Source organism: Neolamprologus multifasciatus, chromosome 8 (assembly GCF_963576455.1).
Source record: "Neolamprologus multifasciatus chromosome 8, fNeoMul1.2, whole genome shotgun sequence".
NCBI classification, from domain to species: Eukaryota; Metazoa; Chordata; class Actinopteri; order Cichliformes; family Cichlidae; genus Neolamprologus; species Neolamprologus multifasciatus.
Window position 1 is genome coordinate 28267812 of NC_140446.1, and position 21279 is coordinate 28289090.

Here is a 21279-nt window from a genome sequence, read left to right on the forward strand (position 1 = left end):
AGGCTCAAAGAGATGTTAGTGCAGGTGAGGGCGGGCATCATTAGGCTGGATAAACCTGCAGCGTCAGACAGGAAGGAGGTGGTTAACTCAGCATGGATGACTGTATGCACCAACAGTGCATGATGGCAGAATTATTTCCATGATTAGGAAAAAACCTTTCATAACATGTAACAGGACAGTGAAGTGTCTGAGCCCTGCAGTGAAGGGCTCAGACACTGATAACACAGCACAGTGCAAAGGACCCAAAGCTAACTGCAAAAGCATGATGGGAAAACTTCAATAGTCAGTCATTAATGTGAGCCCAGCTTTTGTGTTACTGAGCACCAGAGTGGCTGCAGACAGACCCACAAACCAGCTTCTCTGTCCTGGCCTGGTCCCAGTTCTGTTCATGGTTATAGGTTGGAGCTCCTGTTTCCCGGTGTCTCTGTTACCTTACTTCCTGTTTTATTTTGGTAGTCCAGTGTGTGTTGCACTCAGTTTCACTGCCTTGTTTTCACCTGTATGTTTGCACACCTGCTCCCTTGTGTGTCTGTGCTGTACGGCCTCAGTCCTGCCTTTGTCCTTGTTGTACTGTGTGCGCTCTGGCAGTGATGTTTTTGCTGTTTTATTTTATTAGGATCACTTTCCTGTTGAACAAATACTATGAGCTTCTTCAGTTTCCCACTCTGCACGCGCTCTGTGAGTGTCCCAGGTCACGTGAGTCAACAAATGTGTGACGAGCTGACCTAAAAACGTCTTTCGAACATAAAATGTAGAAGATTGGTTCTAGCAGCCACAGCACTCTGCAGAAACTCTTTATTTGATACTTCAGTGATGTTTCACATGTGCATCTCTTACAGGCTTTGCAGCGGCAGTGCAAAAGTCTGTGTGATGCATGGGCCTAACTGCTGACTTCCTACACCTGATCAGGTGCTTTTTGTTATTCTGTTGGCAGATGGAGGATCCTAACCTGCTGGAGGAGTCATCGGCTCTGATGGAGGGTAGTGAGGGGGGCCGCGGGGCCCCACTCAGACTAGGGTAAATAATAATAAATGTATAAAGTAACATCGATTTATCTTCTGGATCTCTCACGGTTAGTGATCCTGGAGAACTATAAACTCCACAGTGAAGGAACGGTTAATGGAGAAAGCACTTCCTCTTATGAGCACTTTATACAACGCGCCTCGTTCACACAAGCAGAAGTGCTTTCTCTCTAACACTCACGCTCCACTGGAAGTGTCAGAGAGAAACTTGGGGTAGCATCTTACCGAACAGTGTTTGGCAGGCAGACTGGGATCGAACCATCGACCTTCTGCTGAACCTGCTGAACTACAGTCAGTCTGAACATCAGAACAAAACATTTGCTGCAGATCTGCTGATGCAAGCGGAGCTGGATGCTGTGATTTGCTAAACGCTCACCACAGAACTGAAGAAGCACTGAGACTGTTGTCTCTTATAACTGCTCTCTGGGAGTTTGCATGTTTAGCTCGTTTGGCTAAAGACACAGTACTGCTCAGAATTTCATCAAATATATGATCCTGATGCCTTAGTGCAGGGATAGGCAACTCCAGGCCTCGAGGGCCGGTGTCCTGCAGGTTTTAGATCCCCCCCTGGGTCTACACACCTGAATCACATGATGAGTTCGTTATCAGGCCTCTGGAGAACTTCAAGACTTTGGCTGTGTCCCAACTCAGGGTCTGCATCCTTAAAGTACGCAGCCTCAACGATCCTCAAGGGCCTTGAGCTTTGTTTGACAGAAATGAAGGAGAAAATCTTTTGTTTGTTTGTTTCTACATGAGCTTTTTTTAAAATTTTTTTATAAATTTTATTTTCAGTCACAGCAGCATGTTAATAACAAAACATTGAACATAAAGTAGTTTGCTGTTCAGTATTTACAATACCCCAAAGGATAACAGAAATAGAGAAGGCAAACAAACAAACAAACCAAAGAAACCCCTACAAAACAACAAAAAAACAAACAAACAACAACAAACAAATATAAAAATAAAATGTATAAGGGACATTCAGTGTACAGTTAACTATGATAGTGATATAGAGATATGGCATCTGGTCATGATAAGGTGGTCATTTTAAATGTTTCCATGTACATCAGGAATGGCTGCCACGCCTTAAGAAATTTGGTGCTTGAACCTGCCAGTGTATATCTCATCTTTTCTAAATGTAAAAACCTCATGAGCTCTGCAAGCCACTGTTCATGTGTGGGAGGAGCTTCCTGCTTCCATCTTAAAAGTATAAGGCGCCTTGCGATAAGTGAAGCAAAGGCAATAGAATTCGAATAGTATTTTGGCAACGTGATGTCTTGAGGTATCACCCCAAAGATAGCCGTTAGAGCAGAGGGATCATATTTAACGTTATACATCTCTGACAGAGTGTTAAATATAGACACCCAATAGTTATGAAGATTGGGGCATGTCCAAAAGGTATGAAGGAGCGAACCTGTTTCTGCTTTACATCTGTTACACAGAGGGTCAGCTCCTGGATAGAACTTGGCTTACAAACGTCACTAATGTCACATGACTTTGCCGACATGTGGCCGACAGTAATGTTTTAATGTTCTTCCTTATTAAACATTTGCACATAAATAAGTGACATCATATTCAGTACTTACTTAAAGTTTACTCTTCGGCGCCCCTCATCCGCTGTTTTTCCAGCAAAATTATCCACACCCACCGCCGCGCTATGCATTCTGGGATATGTTGGGCCACGAAGTCTACACCGCCACGTCCTTAAAATTCAGGGAAATGAAGGACGCATTTGAGGGCCGGATTTCGAGCAGCCTTCGAATTGGGACAGCCTTCGTCGCGTCGCTGTGACGTAATCGGCCTTAAAATGCGGCCTTTAAGGCTGCAGACCCTGAATTGGGATACAGCCTTTGTCATTGAGCCGTTTCAATCAGCTGTGATGGATCAAGGACACGTCTCAAACCTGCAGGACACCGGCCCTCGAGGCCTGGAGTCGGACACCTGTGTCTTAGTGGATCTCAAGGTCACATTTGTCACTCGTGAACTGTGATGGATTATAAGCTGCGGCGTTTCTGTCGTGCTGGTTTCGTGTCTGTGCAGGTTTGTGGCCGGAGTGATCAGCAGGGAGAGGATTCCCACCTTTGAGCGGATGCTGTGGAGGGTGTGCCGTGGTAATGTCTTTTTAAGGAAGGCAGAGATCGAGGACCCACTAGAGGACCCCACCACAGTGAGTAGAGTGATAGTGGAGTTGTGCAGAGTAGTAATGAGAACAGAATTTCAGAAGAATGGAATAAAGCAGATAAATAATACATGTGGGATTCTGGGACACAGAGCAGATCTAATGTTTGGTTCTCTTCCAACAGGGAGATCAAGTCCACAAGTCGGTGTTCATCATCTTCTTCCAGGGTGACCAGCTGAAGAACCGGGTGAAGAAGATCTGTGAGGGGTGGGTGCTGCATGAAAAGCCGTTGCTGCTGTCACTGTTAGGTTTTATTGACCGTCTCTATTTTAAATGTAGAATCACGCAGCGTGATGTTTATGTTTAGTCCTGACACGGTTTCACGATCACGTAGTAGCATCACAGCTAAGTGCTAGTTAAGAATGAGCGCTGTGTGACGGCTGTAAATCCACAGAGTGGAACATTTTCTGTAGAGACTGACACACATGGCCCGTCTGTCATCACGAAAGGCTTTGATCTGATTCTAGTAAATTGTACGATATGTCCAGCGTAACATGGCCTGTGATGAAGTCAGGGAGGCTCAGGGAGGGGCGGGGCCATCTGCTGCGACCGGTGTGTGGTCAGACTGACTGTGGCGTTCCTGCAGGTTCCGTGCGTCGCTCTACCCCTGCCCAGAGACCCCGCAGGAGAGGAAGGAGATGCTGGCTGGAGTCAACAGCCGCATCGATGACCTGCAAATGGTAAGTTATGTGTCTCTACAGGCATCAGCCAAATGCTTACAGTCTTGTAAAACCCCGACCTCGACCCCGGACAGATGCCTCTCTATCGTCTAAGCCCAGAGCTGTTAGCAGTGCACATCTTTTGCTCACTAAACCAGATGAAATCATGAGACGCTCTGCACAACAGTGTGCACTCCTGCACCTTTCCTTCAGAACATTCATTTCCAGTCAAATTACAAAGGCCCTTGTATGTAGACAGGCTTCATTGTGCTACACGTCTTATCTTTGAAAGAGCCGCGTCCTTTATGTGCTGTGGTTCCCCCATTTCTCCTTATTAAGACAGGAAAAAGCCTGTTCTGCTTGAAAGGTCTGATCCTGCCAGACGCACAGCCTGCCACAGCACAGTCTAGCACTACACTGAAATACAAGTTGTGTGAATGAATGTGACGTAGGTTTTCTGCACATTTCAAACCTCAACAAGAAAACGTGAAAAATCAAAGAGGTTAACAGGATGAAACATCCTTCCACGCTGCTGCTGTAGGTGCTGAACCAAACCGAGGACCACCGTCAGCGAGTGCTTCAGGCTGCTTCTAAGACCATGCGGGTGTGGTTCATCAAGGTGAGGAAGATGAAGGCCATCTACCACACGCTGAACCTCTGCAACATCGACGTCACGCAGAAGTGTCTGATAGCTGAGGTGTGGTGTCCTGTCTCAGACCTGGACTCGATCCAGTTCGCTCTGCGCAGAGGAACGGTGAGTTTGGTCCCGTCTCTGCAGCCTGTCGCACATTTCTCTGCTCTGCTGCTCGTGCTGTGCATCCGAGCCCACAGACACCCACAGTCACTCACAAACTGGACTCAGGTTGGGATCAAACTAGGATGTTTCCAAAGAGAATTGCTGTGTCTTAGTTAGGAGTCAACTTTATTGTCATTACACATGTATAAATACGGGAGAACCAAGTACAGTTTGCATCTAATCAGACGTGCAAAGAGCAGATGATGTTGTTGAAATGTTCCCATAGTTACTACCCAGTGATAAGTAAGTAAAACTTTATTGCACCTTTTAAGAAATACAGTCATGAAGTGCTTCACAAGAGCCAACAATGCATAGAAACAAGAAACATGAAAACAAAACAGGTTTAAGCCGGCCCTGGTCACAGGACCACGAGGGACACGTGGGTGCAGAAGCTCTCTGATATAAACTAGCGCCTGTACATGAGACGCTCTCCGTGTCAATAAAAGAATCTTATATTGCACGCTAAAATAAACCAGACGCCAGTGCAGCTGCATCAGGATTGTGAAGGATTTTGTCGAAGCCTGTCGGGATCATTCTGAGCAAACGCTCTACGGACGTTTTGCTAAGACACGCGTGCACTGCAGGAATCCAAATGTGAGGAAACAACAGCGCGAATAATCGTTTCCAGTTCAGGACGTGACACAGTGCAGCTTGTGTTGTAGATGATAAACACAGGAACGAGCTGAGTCTTCACATGTGCATCCACAGAACCAACAAGTGTCTCCTTTATCCCAGACACACGTTTCTGCTGCACAGTTATTTCAGTTTGTCTCGATTTAGTTGAAGAAAACTGTCTGCCATCCAAAGTGTACAGCTGAATATCATCTGCATAGCAGAGATAAGAGATGTCTGAGCAGAATGGAAAGAAATGTATAGAAAAACTGTCAGGTGTTCTTTAAGCTGCGTAATGCTCAGTGTTGGGAAGGTTACTTTTAAAATGTATTCCATTACAGATTACAGATTACATGCCCCAAAATGTATTCTGTAACGTATTCCGTTACGTTACTCAATGAGAGTAACGTATTCTGAATACTTTGGATTACTTAATATATTATCATGCTGTTTACAACTACATGAATGTACTATTGCTGTGATTTATTACTGTTACTGAAGGTCCGCGGCTCCGAACCGTAGTAAAGGGACCTCTGACTAATACGGTGGGTTCTGTGTCGGCTCGTAGCCGAAAACTACCTTTACTTTGTTGTCTGGGTCAACTTTGCTAGCAGAGACAGAGAGAGGCGTTGAAAGGCTGCTCCAACTGAACTTATTGTTTCAGAGGAAAACACGAACACGGTGTACAGTCGAGTCTTAATAGCTTACTTACAGCTGGGCTCGTCAGGCTCTCTTCTTGGCTGCAGTGGTTATTATTATATTTACATGCTTCCAGCTCCCGTTTTTGCTCGATGACAGCTCGTACTTTTCCTTTTTCTCCCTCCCTCGCTCACAGACACATAACGTGTATGGCAGTCCATTCTCCCTGCAGCACGGACTACACTGCCTATGATGCTACATTCTTTAGAGCTATACCTGTAGCATTCTGCCTGTTAGCTTATCACAACAACAACAACAAGGCCTCTCTCACCCAGGAAACACAGAGAGAGAGAGCGTCACCCTGTAACCATGGCAACCGTAACGCTGCTGCCTGGAACAACAGAACGTAGCTGTCAAACAAAACCCAAACAGTCCTGACCCGCCACAATATGAAACAGGGAAGTACCGCCGTGTAATCCATTTATTTCAACAAAGTAACTGTATTCTAAATACCACCTTTTTAAACGGTAACTGTAACGGAATACAGTTACTCATATTTTGTATTTTAAATATGTAACGGCGGTACATGTATTCCGTTACTCCCCAACACTGGTAATGCTTAAAGAACAGCTGATGGGGAATCTCCCTGTTTAGACTAAGTTACCTCAGCGGTCCCAAACCTTTTTTGCACCACGGACCAATATTTTCACGGACCGGCCTTTAAGGTGTCGCGGATAAATACAACAAAATAAAACGATAGGACCAAGACACAAACTGTGGTATTTTGCACCAGCACCAAGAGAAGATTTATTCAGGGAAACCGAGTTAATAATCAAAACCCTGAAAACCATACATTTCACACCCGAGCCTCAATTCTCGCACCCGGTACCAAACGAGCCCCCGGGGGTTGGGGACCGCTGATAGTTGGATGAGGACAGTATCTGAGATATGCTTTGATTAGCTGTAAAGACAAAGTTCACTGGTCTGTGGACCTTTGGATAAGGAGCTCACTGAGGTCCAGTCAGAGGTTTTCTAAACGAGGCTTTATTTCACAGGAGAGGAGCGGATCAACAGTGCCCTCCATCCTAAACAGGATGCAGACCAAACAGACTCCACCCACCTTCAACAAGACCAACAAGTTCACATCAGGCTTCCAGAATATTGTGGACGCCTACGGCATCGGAAGTTACCGGGAAATCAATCCAGGTCATATTGAAATGACTGTTCATTCAAACGTGTGATTGTGACGCTCTCCTGGACTCTGCAGCAGTTCAGTGTTCAGGCCAAACTAATCGAGTGTCAACCAAACGAACAGAGCGAGTTTGCTTCTGTTACAAAGATTCGTTACTTTGTGTGTAAATTGTGTTATTTGCTTCAAGTTTCAGCAGCAGAGTTGAATGTTTGGATCCCTGTGTGCCTACAGCTCCGTACACCATCATCACCTTCCCCTTCCTGTTTGCTGTCATGTTTGGTGACATGGGCCACGGCCTGCTGATGACCTGCGCTGCCCTCTACCTGGTCATTCGAGAGAGTCGCCTCCTCGCCCAGAAGAGTGACAATGAGGTTCGTTAACACAAGTAGAAGTAATCCAACATAGTAAATCCTCGTTCAGTCGGTGAGCAGAAGCATCATATTCCAGTGTTTTCTGTTTGCTTCTGTAGATGTTCAACATGATTTTTGCTGGGCGCTACATCATCCTCCTGATGGGCATCTTCTCCGTCTACACAGGCGTCATTTACAACGACTGTTTCTCTAAGTCACTCAACATGTTTGGGTCTGGCTGGAGTGTCAGGCCCATGTTTGGCCCCAAAGGAGCCAACTGGACGTGAGTTCAGGCTCTTCCAGTTTTTCTGCATCACATATGAAGTTTAGATTTCCACTTTTCCTGTTTGTGACCACTACCAGACTAAAACCAGTACTGAATGTCATCCCCAGCGCTAACTCGAAGCAGCTAACTCGAAGCAGCTAACTCGAAGCAGCTAACTCGAAGCAGCTAACTCGAAGCAGCTAACTCGAAGCAGCTAACTCGAAGATTAAACTTACTTCAGTCTCCAAGAAATAACTGAAAACGCTATTGTTACGACCCGGCTATAGCTGGGACATAGCTAAACAGCTAGACAGCTAAACCTTTAAAATTACCGAGTGGCACAAACACAGCCTCAGAGGAAAAAACGAATCTGATGCATGTAATCCAGTTCAGCATGTGAGCCTGTAGGAACCTAAAGGAGACTTCTGTAGTCAGGAGCACTTGTTCAGCTGCTTGTTAACAGTGATCTAATCAGCCAATCACTCACTTTGAACACGGCGTGGTTGTATCAGACGGTCTGCTGAGATCATCTCAGTGAGCAGCAGCTCTTTGGTGAAAATGCCTGTTTGATGTCAGAGCTAATAGGAAGTAAGTTAATAACATGCAGGAGAGCATCTCTGAACAAACTCTCATATTTAAGAGTTAGAATTTAAATGCAGCAAAGCTAATTATACAAAACACAAGATAACTGACTGTCAAAGTAAGACAGGAAGTCAGCGTCATCATATGGGTCCAACCTGTTACTAGCGAGGTGTAACTAATGAAGTGGCCTGTGTGTGTGTGTGGCAGGTTTGTGCTCTAAACTGTTTTTCATCTTGCAGCATGTATTGTAGTTCTTCTCCTTCTCTCTGTCCTAGGTCTGAGACTCTTGATGGAAATGCAGTTCTCCAGTTAGATCCTGCTATTCCTGGCGTGTTCGGTGGACCTTATCCACTCGGAATTGACCCGGTAAACAATGCATTTACTCACTATAACAACTAAATCAAATTACCGGCTCTAATTGTCTCCAGTGCACGACCGTGTGACACAATGAGTCACCTGCCTCTGAACCCTGTCTGAGGAAACTGCAGTATCCAGTAGGGCTGGGCCATATCATACTGCTCATGGTAATACCGGTATGATGTTGGGCAACGATAAGAAAATGAAATATGGCGATAGATTATGGGTAAAACACGCATGCGCAGTGCCTTTGTTTTCATACGCACATGGCGGCAAAAGCATGGCGGCGACGGAGAATGAGAAGGGTGAAAGTGGATCGTTGAGTGAAACAGATGAACCAGAACTGGTTTGTAAAAATGCTGCAGCTTCACTGGTGTGGAACTGGTTTAGCTTTCGTCCGTCAGATACACAACAAAGCACTATTTTTGGTAGCGCATGCTAGCGGGCCGTCGTTATTACCGTGTTGTTTGGAAAATACGGCGCACTTAAAATCAATCCTGTGATTTTTCTGAAAGTCGACAGAGCTCCTTATAATCCCGTGCGCCTTATGTATGAACTCTGGTTGTGTTTACTGACCTCGAAACGATTTTATGTGCACGGCGCTCGAAAATCTGTCAAATGTTTCAGTACGACTTTGCTAAGCTACGAAGCCGCACCGCTTGATGGATTGTTGGAGCATTACGGCTGTCGTAGGCGGAGCCTCGCGGAGTGATACGTACTGTGCTTCAACATAATGTTACCATATTGTGTGTGTATAACTACGGAGCCCCGCAGGGGACATGGGAGAAAAAAAAATTAAGACGGACTTTTGCGAGATCTCGCAAAACAAACTCGGGATCTCGCAAAACTTTTGCGAGATCCCGAGTTAGTTTTGCGAGATCTCGCAAAACTTTTGCGAGATCCCGAGTTAGTTTTGCGACATCTCGCAAAACTTTTGCGAGATCTCGCAAAAGTCCGTCTTAATTTTTTTTTCTCCCATGTCCCCTGCGGGGCTCCGTATATAACCTCTTTTTAAGTGTTGTGGAGATTATACATGGTTATGCTGAGGATATGTCGGCCAGTTTCCACTGGAAATGCCTTTTAGTTAAACTGTCAGCAACGAATTTGCATTTGCACTGTTAAATTTTTATATAACTTTAATGCACATAAAAAATTTGCATAAATTTTTTTTTGCACTAATAAAGTTGTGGAGTTGTAAAGTATTTTGTTTCGCGTCAATTATATCGTCAGTTATATCGTTATCGCAAATTTTTCCTCTGCAGATCTGGAATATTGCCACCAACAAGCTGACTTTCCTCAACTCCTTTAAGATGAAGATGTCCGTCATCCTGGGCATCATCCACATGATATTTGGAGTGTCTCTCAGCCTCTTCAACCACCTGTAAGAGTCACACTGAGGGCTGATACTGAATGTTCAAACAAAGCTGATCATTTTCAAACAGGCTCCATGCTGTTCTGTTGTTCACGTGTGACCTCGCTGCGCTGCAGGTACTTCAAGAAGCCTCTGAACATTTTCCTGGGCTTCATCCCAGAGATTGTCTTCATGACCAGCTTGTTCGGCTACCTTGCCCTGCTGATCTTCTACAAGTGGACAGCCTACACCGCCCAGACGTCCAAGGATGCTCCCAGCCTGCTCATCCACTTCATCAACATGTGTCTCTTCAACTACGGTGACCCCACCAACAAACGCCTCTACGAGGGACAGGTGCTCCTCCCATTGCCCGCCCTCTCCTAACATAGCCCGTCACACTGACATGTTAGAGTCGTGCAGTTCTGCAGAGCAAACAGATATTTCAGTGTGCTTTACTTTCCCTCAGAAACTTGAGGTCAAGCTTCACTGTAGAACAAAACAAACAGCAGCTTGGAGCAGTTTGAGCTTTGCTTACTGATACCATCTCATAAAGGTGCAGGTCGTGTCGTCCTGTCAGTATGCTGAGGTTTACCGTTTAAATTAGTTTTAAATTGTTGATTTTTTGCAGTTTTAAATCGAGGTGATAATTTTTCATTTCCTGTTTCCTGTGTGTGTGTGTGTGTGTGTGTGTGTGTGTGTGTGTGTGTGTGTGTGTGTATAATTTGAAATTCTTTATCATTCTCACCTCTCAGTATGATGGTTGTGCTGCTGGCACCTAGTGGGGTTCATTTGTTGGCTATAACACAGTATATAACAGTTCTACCTTAAAACATGGACACCCTGCACAGATGTTTTGTTGTTAGTGAAACTCTGTAGTGGTACAGCTGGGGTCGGGTATATACATTCATTACGGGGCTTAAAATCATGGTCATTTTGGCTTTTAATGATTCCTTTGAGTTGTTTTTGCAGCATGGGATACATCTTTAATGACTAAAAAAATAATTCAGTGCACAAGTTTGAATTTATTAATTAATTTATTTAAAAAAAACAAAAACATTAAATTCCCCACTCGCCTCTGCAGGCGGTCAATCCTTCAAGCTCGGGTCCTCCACCAGAGGCCTGGGAGCTTGAGGGTCCTGCAGTATCTCAGCTGTTCCCAGGACTGCGCTCTTCTGGACAGAGATGTTGTTCCCGGGATCTGCTGGAACCACTCGCCCAGTTTGGGAGTCACTGCACTGAGTGCTCTGATTACCACGGGACCACTGTTACCTTCACCCTCCACATCCTCTCGAGCTCTTCTCTGAGCCCTTGGTATTTCTGCAGTTTCTCGTGTTCCTTCTTCCTGATGTTGCTGTCATTCGCTACATCGATCACTACGGCCGTCTTCTTCTGTTTGTCCTCCACCACTATGTCTGGTTGGTTAGCCACCACCATTTTGTCCGTCTGTATCTGGAAGTCCCACAGGATCTTAGCTCGGTCATTCTCCACCACCCTTTGGGCGTCTCCCATTTTGACCTCGGGACTTCCAGGTTATACTCGGCACAGATGTTCCTGTACACTATGCCGGCCACTTGGTTATGGCGTTCCATGTATGCCCTGCCTGCTAGCATCTTGCACCCTGCTGTTATGTGCTGGATTGTCTCATCTTTGCACAGCCTGGGGTCTTGCCTGGTGTGATAGACCCCAGCCTCTATGGATCTTGTACTCAGAGCTTGTTCTTGTGCTGCCATGATTAGAGCCTCTGTGCTGTCTTTCAGTCCAGCTTTGTCCAGCCACTGGTAGGATTTCTGGATATCAGCCACCTCCTCTATCTGCCGGTGGTACATACCGTGCAGGGGCCTGTCCTTCCATGATGGTTCCTCCTCTTTTTTAGGTTTCTGCTGCCTGAGGAGCATCTCCTTGGCTGATCCCGCACTTGATGCTGACTTGTGCTATGGGCTTGAGGTTGGCCTCTAGTGTTGTCTGCCACATCCCCGTTGAGTTCCTGATGAAGGCTCTCAGGGTCCTGTTGATCTTGTACAGTTCCCAGCATTCCAGGATCCAGCTGTGGGGCATTGAGTCATGGGCCTCCTTGTAATCAGTCCAGGCAGTGCACAGGTTGGTCTCGGCTGACTGCTCAGTCGACCAGTAGCTGGTGTTTTGTGCCTCTGGTATTCTTGCCCCTTTCTGTGCTCATGTATTGACCCATGTGCCTGTTCATCTTAGCCGCTATGATGCCTGACAGCAGCGTCCACGTGGTGCTGAGGCAGGTTATTGGTCGGTAGTTGGAGGGGACCGGTCCCTTCTGGGGGTCCTTGAGGATCAGGACCGTCCGACCTTCGGTTAGCCTTTCCGGGTGTCTCTCATCAACTAGCAGCTGGTTCATTTGTGCTGCCAAGCGCTCGTGGAGTGCAGTCAGCTTCTTCAGCCAGTAGGCGTGAACCATGTCGGGGCCTGGTGCTGTCCAACTCTTCATACTGGAGACCCTTTCTTGGATGTCTGCCACTGCAAGTTGTTGTTTAACAACATTAGTTGTTCATTAGTTATCAGTTCTTGTTGCAAGATGAAGGTGAAGATCTGGCAGCAGTTGTAGTTTTTTCTGTTATTTTTAGTTACATGTGATCGATTAGAGCGTGTTGGGTCTTTAATCATTTAAAGCACAGCAGAGCTCGTATGTTGAAGTCTTGTGGGTTTCATTGTCAATCTGTTATGTTGTGCTCTGTAATTGCAGTTTGAGGTTCTGTTTTAGACCAAGACCTGTTTGTACACTGCTCATTTCTTAATTAACCTCTCTCTTTGAATCTTTAGATGGCGATCCAGGTTTTGTTGGTGCTGATTGCCCTTGCATGTGTTCCCTGTATGCTGATTGTGAAAACTATGGTGCTTCGGCGTCAGCACCTGTGGAAAAAGCACCTGGTATGTGCATCTGACCACAACTAGAACCCTACTTCTATCTTTCATTACTGTTAAGTTAAGTTACTACCTTTGATATAACCTTTTGTTTTCTTACTCCTGTCATTCATTTCAATGCACATTGTGTAACGTGGTTGGTTGTGCTGCCATGAAAACTGCTTAAAGCCAGCTTTGGAAACGTTGATATTTTGGCGAGAAATGTACGATAACGACTCAGCAGACCAAGGACACCCTAAAATTCGATGATACTTTGATTCAGTTGTCTTAACTGTATATTTGGCAGTTTTCTATCCAAAATGATGACGACCATTACCGAGTGCTACCTTGGTAGATATGCCACCTGGAGCTTTCATATCTCTCACTGGTTATGGATCTCATCCACTGAAGATCGTAAATGTGGGGCCTGATCTTTACAGAGCAGATTAGCTTTAGCAGTGTTAAACATGCTCACACGTTGTAAGAGAGGTGACTGTGGACTTTTGCATGTATTTAAAGGTTTTTATCAACGATGTCTGAACAGACCTAACTGGCTTATTTCGTACTGATTGCTATGTTTAGGAGCAGGGTTGTTTTTCACTACACAGTACTTTGCCTGAGTGCTTCTCTTCTGGGAGAAGACGGCCAATAAGCAACACTGTGGCAAACATTAGTTTAGAAAAGGAGTTTCTATTTATTAACACCAACAAACAGTCGGCTCTCAGCACAGCAGCACAGCACAAACTGTCTGAAGAGGGCTAAACAAACACTTGTGACTACTTAAGCTAACGAGAAAAGATTAGCCAGTTAGCTGCAATCATAGATCATAAAGACTGATGCCATCGGGCTGTGAACCCAGTTATGAAGTGTCAGACTAAGTGTTTTCACTGTCGCCATTCAAAGTGGACGTGACAGGCTGACAGTGAGTCAACCAAATGATAATCAAACTATCTTACATCAAAGCCAGAGTAAAAAGATGGTCTTTAAACGAGATTTAAAAGTCTGAACAGTCTCAGAAGAGCGAATAGGGAGGTTGTTCCACAATCTAGGAGCTGCAATAGCAAAGGTCGCCTCTGGTTTTCAACCTCGACTTAGGTTGCATTAAGAGCATCTGGTTAGAAGATCTTAGTGCTTTTACAGGGTTATACAAATGAAGAAGATCTGTTAAATAGCTAGGGGCAGTGTTATTTAAGATTTTATAAGTTAATAAAAGAATTTTAAAATCAATGCGAAATTTCACAGGGAGCCAGTGTAACTTGGCTAAAACTGGATTCATATGGTCATGCATTCTGGCACCCGATAAAAGACGTGCAGCAGCATAAGATGATGATGAGGTCTGTGCAGCTACAGTTAGCTGGACGGGTCTTCAGGTCTTTGTGCTCAGCTGTGATTGAACCAGTGAGACTATTTTGCTCTCCAGTGAACGATTGCTTATTGAAATTTGAACCGTTATACTTGATAAGCTGGTAAATCTATTTTGTCTCGGTTTCTGGGTGTCCTGTTTTACAAATTGGAGTAAATTAAGAAGGAAGCATCATCCTAAGGCTTGCTTTAAGCTAGACACAGCTCTTGTGGCTTTTGTATCTAGTCACAGAAGAGGGAAGAAACCCCTGCAGAGAATCTAGAGCAGTCTTTAGAGCAAACAGGCGTGTCCTCATCATGCACCGGACTCACTCAACAGGGCACGCAGAAGTTTGGAGGGGTGCGGGTGGGCAACGGGCCCACAGAAGACGAAGCTGGCATCATGGACCACGACCAGCTCTCCCAGCACTCAGAAGAAGGCGACGAGGTGAGTCTCATCGCTGCCACATGCTGTCCTCTCTCAGATTCTGCTTTGAATATATGTTTTAGTAGGATTGTGATGTGAATGATGCTTTCAGCGTCATACGGGCTCTGACTATTCCCTGGGCTCCCACAGAGGTCACAAAGCACAAAATGTTGCATGACTGCCATTTAACCAGATGCAGCTCCATGTTTCAGTGGATGGCTGCTTATTTCAGGTGCAAATGGACTGAAATAAGCACACTAATGTCCCTTTATAGAGATATTAGAGTGACGTGATCACAGCAAATGAAAAAAGAAAACATTAATATGAACGACCCCCTCTGTTTCAGTCAGTGACACAGGGCTCGGGTGTCTCTGGCTTCTCTTCATAATAAATCTTGAGTGTTTTTGCCTTGCTAACACTGCACAGTTAGCAAGGCTGCATTTATCATCCATTCACAAAGTAAACATGTGATGTTCTGGGACTTTCTCTGGAGATCCGTCTGGCTTCCTTAAAAGGATTACTTGTAGATCCTGACGATTTAATGAGAATCAAACCTCTGAACCGTGTGGAAAAGCACGGTGGGTCCATGCAACTCTCACATTCCTGTTTGGAAGTCGAGTTAAAGTTGAAGTGTGGAAGCTGGTTCTGCGTATCACTCCACCACAGACAGGAAACACAAAGACGGGAGGTTCCTGTTAAAGTCTGGACTTTGGGGAAACTGAGTCATGGTAAGAAGACAGGACACCCACTTTAAAGGTTTTACACATCACCATATGATACAGAATCACCTGGCCTTAGCAGGTAAACACAACCTCAGCATGTGACATATTACACCGTGTCATTATTAGACAAGAATGGGGCTAAATTGCAGAAGCAGTGAGTGGAGGAAGTTCAGCCTTTAGCAGGTGAAGTAGCAGCAGGTGTGACCACCTCTGCGAAGCAGAACTTGGCCTTCAAGCTTTACGCTGTATGTTAACACAAAGCCACAGTCGTCCTAAAAGTGGAAGTTCGTGCAATGCTCAGAGAGACAGCAAAAAACATAAAGCTTGTTCTGCAGCCTGAGCATCTCACAGCCAAAGATTTGACCATAAACTGCTTCGTATAGCAAAGTATTATAGCGTCAGCTGAGGGGTCCTCTGTCTGACGGCTGAAGCTCGGATGACACGGGGTCAGCAGGTGTTGGAGGTGTCGTAATGGCCCAGTCAGTGACCGACATGCTGTGGTGGGACCTTAAGACATCTGTGCATGAAGTGGGAGGAAGAGTGTTTCAGGTTAGATGAGTAATGACACGGTGCAGGTGTCCTGTGCTCTTCACTGAGGTGGATTCAGGGATGTTAGAGGTGTCGTTTCTTTTTACCATGACTGTAATATCTGGATTTTAGTTCAGGGACTCGTCACTTTTTAAAAACCTGCACAGAATAACAGTCGTGTATGAGAGCTAAGCATTCTGGGAACAAACCTGAGCTCTTATTCACATCATAAACATCATAAACATGACAGAACTGAGTGATTGTGTATCGGCTACAGAGCGAGACATCACATAAGTTCCACACACTTCCTCATTTGGATCATGTCCCATTAAATCTGGTGATGAAACGTCTGAAAGATTTGATTGTGGATCGCACCACTGACCTTTCACCTTTGCTTACTTTCAAGCACTCAGAGGAAGAGCCGGTAAGATTCAGAGTTTAACGTTTCCTGAGCATGTCTGAGTGCTGGCTTGCTTCATTTGTTTTTTTCATGTTTGAATTGTTTAAATATGCTTTAATCCTGAGCTGCCAGGCGTGCATGAATGAAGGTTTGTTTGCATGACAGTGAAAAAGCCTCTCGCCCTGTGACAGGTGTCCTATGTAGAGCTTTTCTAGTCTAAAGCACTTTATAAGGATACTTGGTGTGCAGACTGGAGCAGGCAGGGATCAAACCACCAACCTTATCCATATCCAGTAACTGGGAAAAGATGAAGCAACAGTTGTTACTTTGTGACCAGATCAAAGAGCAACAGGTCAAGGGTCAGTTTTCACTAAAATCCATCCGGTTGTACTTCTGCACAACCGCAGGAGTCTTTGCCCCTGAAGCTGCGTCCACAGTCAGGTACAGCCCAAATTTCAAGCCGTCACCTGAGCAGAAGTCTACCTTTGTTTCCACTATCAGCGGAAATGTTTTCAGTCATTGGCCTCAGTGTTTTGTGCCATTATGGCGTGCTAGCATTCATTCTTCTGTTTTTCATTAGTGATCCTTTGAATGGGAACAATGACTCCTGCTTCCATGAACTCCATTTGTCTGATCCAAAAACAAAAGGGGAGCATGGAAAGAGGAAACCAGATCAGCGCCAAGCCAAACCGAACAAAAGCTGCACGGAGCGTTTGACTGCCGTGTTCCCCCCTCCCTGCTCGCTCCGTACAGGAAAGGCTAGCCTCGCTCCAGGATGGAGAGAATGGAGGAAGTGCGCGGGCTTTACAATAAACAAACACCTCCCTGAGCTGTGATCTGGCTGTGGACGAAGAACTTTGTTTTAAAGCTGATGAGAGAAGTCACAGGCAGAGGTCAAAGGTCAAAGCAGCTCATCAGCAGCTGTTCCCAGCTCTCTGGATTAGCATGCTCGCTGGGTTATGCTGCACAGCATGTGTGAGGGATTCCTGCTACATACACAAAGGTTGCCCTGCAGCATGCTCTGCTTCCTAAACGACATTTCAGATCCTAAACAATGAAACATGAAACATTGATCCAAAGAATAAGGTCAGAGAGTTCGTCGTCATCATGAAGACAGGCGTATTTGTGTGGGGCTGCATGCACCTGATGGTTCTCCCACTAAGAAGTCCTGAAGCCTGAAAACAGGAGTTTACATTTGCTGTGAGAGCACACGTGAAAACGTTCAGGAAGCTAATCTGAAGGCCAACGTTTGGTTCGACCTCCTGCATGTACACACTCCTGTGCTCACGCTGTTCCTTCTCTCACCACAGTTTGATTTCGGCGATGTAGCCGTCCACCAGGCTATCCACACCATAGAGTACTGCCTGGGGTGCATCTCCAACACAGCCTCTTACCTCCGCCTGTGGGCCCTCAGCCTGGCTCATGCACGTGAGTAACGACTCTCACACAGAGAAACAGAACTATGAGTCATGTTGTTTGCTGCTGTGATTCACTGTGAACCTGTTTGCACAGAGCTCTCAGAGGTCCTCTGGTCCATGGTGATGCACCTCGGCCTCTCCTCCAGGAGCGGGGGCGGGTTCTTCGGCCTGGCCATCATCTTCGCATTCTTCGCCGTGCTAACGGTCGCCATCCTGCTCGTGATGGAGGGGCTGTCAGCCTTCCTGCATGCCCTGCGTCTGCACTGGTTAGAGTCACACTTACACGCAAATACAGAGAATCTGTGACGGGGAGTCAGAGTCACTCTGATCTGGACCAGGGCAGCTCCCGTCTGTGTCGGTGTGACACACAGGTTTTGTTTTATTCAATACTGAACTGTAACTTTAGTCTTTATAAAGGAAGCTAATTTGTATTCAGTGTTTGCATAAAAGCCTCATTTTGATGTGTTTGCTACGAGCAGGGAGGACACACATGAGCTCAGAGACAAGTTTGAGCTTTTGTCACGATGAACAACGGCTGAAAGGAAAACCAGCATCGCTTTGTTTAGTTCCTCATGTTGTCTGTCCGCAGCTTTGCTGGGCTGGAAGTTTGCCACCCCTGAGTTATGATTGAATGAAGACAAAACCAACAGTAACACAGTGTTACTGTCAGAAGTCTCTGAAAATCTGCTGGAGCCGTCTTTACAAAGGTCTCCCAGGTTTCCTGTTTGAGGCCTGATAACTGTACCAGCTGTAGGAGGACTCCAGTCCAGTGTTTGTGTGTTTGAATCAACACAGACTCGATCATAAGATGATTACTCTACAATATCCACTCACAGGCAGCTCCATGCATGTCACGTGAAAGCAGAAAGTAAACGGTCTTTGTGTCTAAACAGTCCCGTACTGATGGAAAACAAACACACCAGTGTGTGTGTTTATAGCATCTCATTGACATAATGGTTTCCCTAGCCGCGTACCCTAACCATTAAAAATGAATGCCTGACACTAACCATAACCTAATTGTTACCCTGACACTAAAACCAAATTTTGAGTCTCAAAAATGCCTTCAAACAAATCCTGGTCCACACGAGGCCTGTTTGTCCCCACAAGTATAGTAAACCACCAATTTGTGGTCCCCATGAACATGTTAATACCCGTACACACACACACACACGGGTACTTTTGCCAAAGCTCATGAATCCCAGCAGACTCGGACTCAAACTGGTTCACTGAACTGTTATCATACAGAGCTCCAGAGGACCTCACACACCTTGCAGCTCCATCGCCTCCTAGCACGCACTCCGCCCTGCTAATCCAACCACACTGACAAACAGCAAATGTCAAACATTACACAACAGTGAAATATTTCAGCTGTGCAGTGTAATCGTGCTTTGGCTGGCAGCTGCACGCTGCAGCACACGTCTATGATTGATTAGATCAGGGGTCAGCGACCTTTAACACCCAAAGAGCCACTTGGAGCCGGTTTCCAAAACTCTGGGAGCCACAAATACTTTGTGACATCTAAAATGAAGATAACACTGAATATATTGTTTTTTACCTTCATGCTTTGTGTGAACAACTAAGGTGTGTTGCTTCTGAAATCCATGAAGTTACAGAGAAAATTACATTTTATTTATGTAATTAACACATTTTGAACTCTTAAAGAAACAGAACAAAAGGAAAGCTGAACTAAAATGATCCAGCAAACACAAACTGTTGTGAGCCCCCCCCCCCCCCCCCCCCCCCCCTTATATCTCCTTTGTGCTTTTGGAGCCTTGACCTGACTTTTACAAAGTAATTGGAAAAAAAGCTCTATGCTGCAAAAAAAAATAGATATTTGCAAAATTCAGCTTAAATATGTATTTTACCTGGTTAATGTGTGTGGTGGGGCGTGGTCTGCAGCGCCGCTGCAGGGGAGGCACCTGAGCGGGACCCGCAATCACGCCTCGCTGCCTTAAAGTCTGTGCTCTTTCTGCTGACTTCTGCTCCTGAACCTCTGCGCTCAGCGTCTGCAGATCAGGCTGTACGAAGTCACTTTCATCTTTACTGTAAGCTGTCGTCTGTGAGGCGTGTTTGTTTTAACATAGTTCACGGTGGAGCTGCTGACATAATGTGGATCCGAAGATCCATAACTGGCCTACCTGGGGTTGAAAGTCCCGATAAATGCACGGCGTTTAGGCTTCCACGAGTGTGACGCTTATTTTGAGCGATGAAAAAAATAATAGAATCTAATTTTATTTTTAGATTTCAAAATCACAATAATCTTCCAATTTAGAACTACAAGTTAAAGAACTAATATAAATAAAACACACTTCAGCTAAATACTTTAATTTATTTTCCCAAACCACGCGGAGCCGCAGTATAAGGACCAAAGAGCCACATGCAGCTCTGGAGCTGCAGGTTGCCGACCCCTGGCTTCGGTGATAAATCTAAAAATGAATATTCTGTAGTTCAGCTGATTGTGAGGAAGTTTATTTTGAAAATCACAGAATATTGCAGAGGCCTATGAGGAGGTGGTGGAAGTGACAGATGATCCAGTACAGAGCACATGACATGAAACCGTGATCATTAGCTGTGAGGGAAATGGACACCGGTGTCTCCAGAACGTCTCGTCCTGTCGAGTAGAGCGGGCGCAGCAGGAAGTACCTCTGAGGCGCCACTTAGTTTATCCACCGCAGCTCTTCAGTGCATCCTCTCTGGGCACCGTGTGGATGCTCACCTGTACTCTGATAGCATGTATTGTAATGTGGGGACTGTAGTGCTGGACAGCTGTGGCTGATTAGTCTTTCCTGTCATGCTCACTGACGTCTGCGTGCTGGAGGATCTGGTGCGTTTTAGTGCGGCGGCTCCGTGGACGAGTCGCACAAAACTGTCAGACTTACAGACGACAGCACGATAACTTCAACTCATTGTCTAATGATGAAATTTACATTACTGTGTCGGGCAGAAGTCCTGTAGCAAGTGGGCAAAACTCACAGGGTAACACACTGACACTACAACACAACAAGGAAGTGTGGAAACTGAGGGCTTAAATGCACACACAAGGGCTGTGTCCCATTTCAGGGTCTGCACGCTTGAAGTACGCGCACTACGCGTACTACGTACGGTGCGTACTATAAGTACGAGAAGTGCGGAAGTGAGAGGCTTGTGAAATGGGACGGTATATGCTTCGTCGCGCTGTTCAGGTTGCCTAGCAACCATGATACTAACCGCGAGACACGCTACATACAGCTTTGTTTGACAGAAATGAAGGAGAAATTTGTTTTGTTGGTCATTCATTTTTGTCATGACATCACTTTGATTAGTTGAGTATCTGAGGCTGAGACCACAGGACTGTAAAACATGATTCAAGGGCTTCATTTCTGTACTGAACAGTCATTTAAGATTAGCTAGTAAATAACAATTAGCTAATGTTGTTCATGAGACTAAAGTCATCTCACTATGGTAATGTAAATATAATATGGCCAATATTATAGTATTGTCAGATTATTATGATATATATATATATATATATATATATATATATATATATATATATATATATATATATATATCAATAATCTATATCACTGAC

General features: G+C 45.3%; 1 protein-coding gene across 5 annotated transcripts in view; it reads left to right on the plus strand.

Annotated features, from left to right (window-relative positions):
- The window catches only part of atp6v0a1b (ATPase H+ transporting V0 subunit a1b), a 31523-nt gene that overhangs the window by 3341 nt on the left and 6903 nt on the right, over nt 1-21279 (plus strand). For 2 of the 5 annotated variants that reach the window (XM_085171522.1, XM_085171523.1), the window contains exons 6-21: nt 935-1017; nt 3063-3189; nt 3326-3408; nt 3788-3881; nt 4402-4614; nt 6963-7113; nt 7331-7470; nt 7569-7732; nt 8572-8662; nt 9916-10034; nt 10142-10358; nt 12792-12899; nt 14461-14661; nt 16297-16314; nt 17601-17718; nt 17803-17974. In XM_085171522.1, coding sequence (XP_085027648.1) covers nt 935-1017; nt 3063-3189; nt 3326-3408; nt 3788-3881; nt 4402-4614; nt 6963-7113; nt 7331-7470; nt 7569-7732; nt 8572-8662; nt 9916-10034; nt 10142-10358; nt 12792-12899; nt 14461-14661; nt 16297-16314; nt 17601-17718; nt 17803-17974 — 2099 coding nt within the window. The remainder of the gene's footprint in view (nt 1-934; nt 1018-3062; nt 3190-3325; nt 3409-3787; nt 3882-4401; nt 4615-6962; nt 7114-7330; nt 7471-7568; nt 7733-8571; nt 8663-9915; nt 10035-10141; nt 10359-12791; nt 12900-14460; nt 14662-16296; nt 16315-17600; nt 17719-17802; nt 17975-21279) is intronic. The other 3 variants (XM_085171526.1, XM_085171525.1, XM_085171527.1) reach the window with 3 other exon arrangements.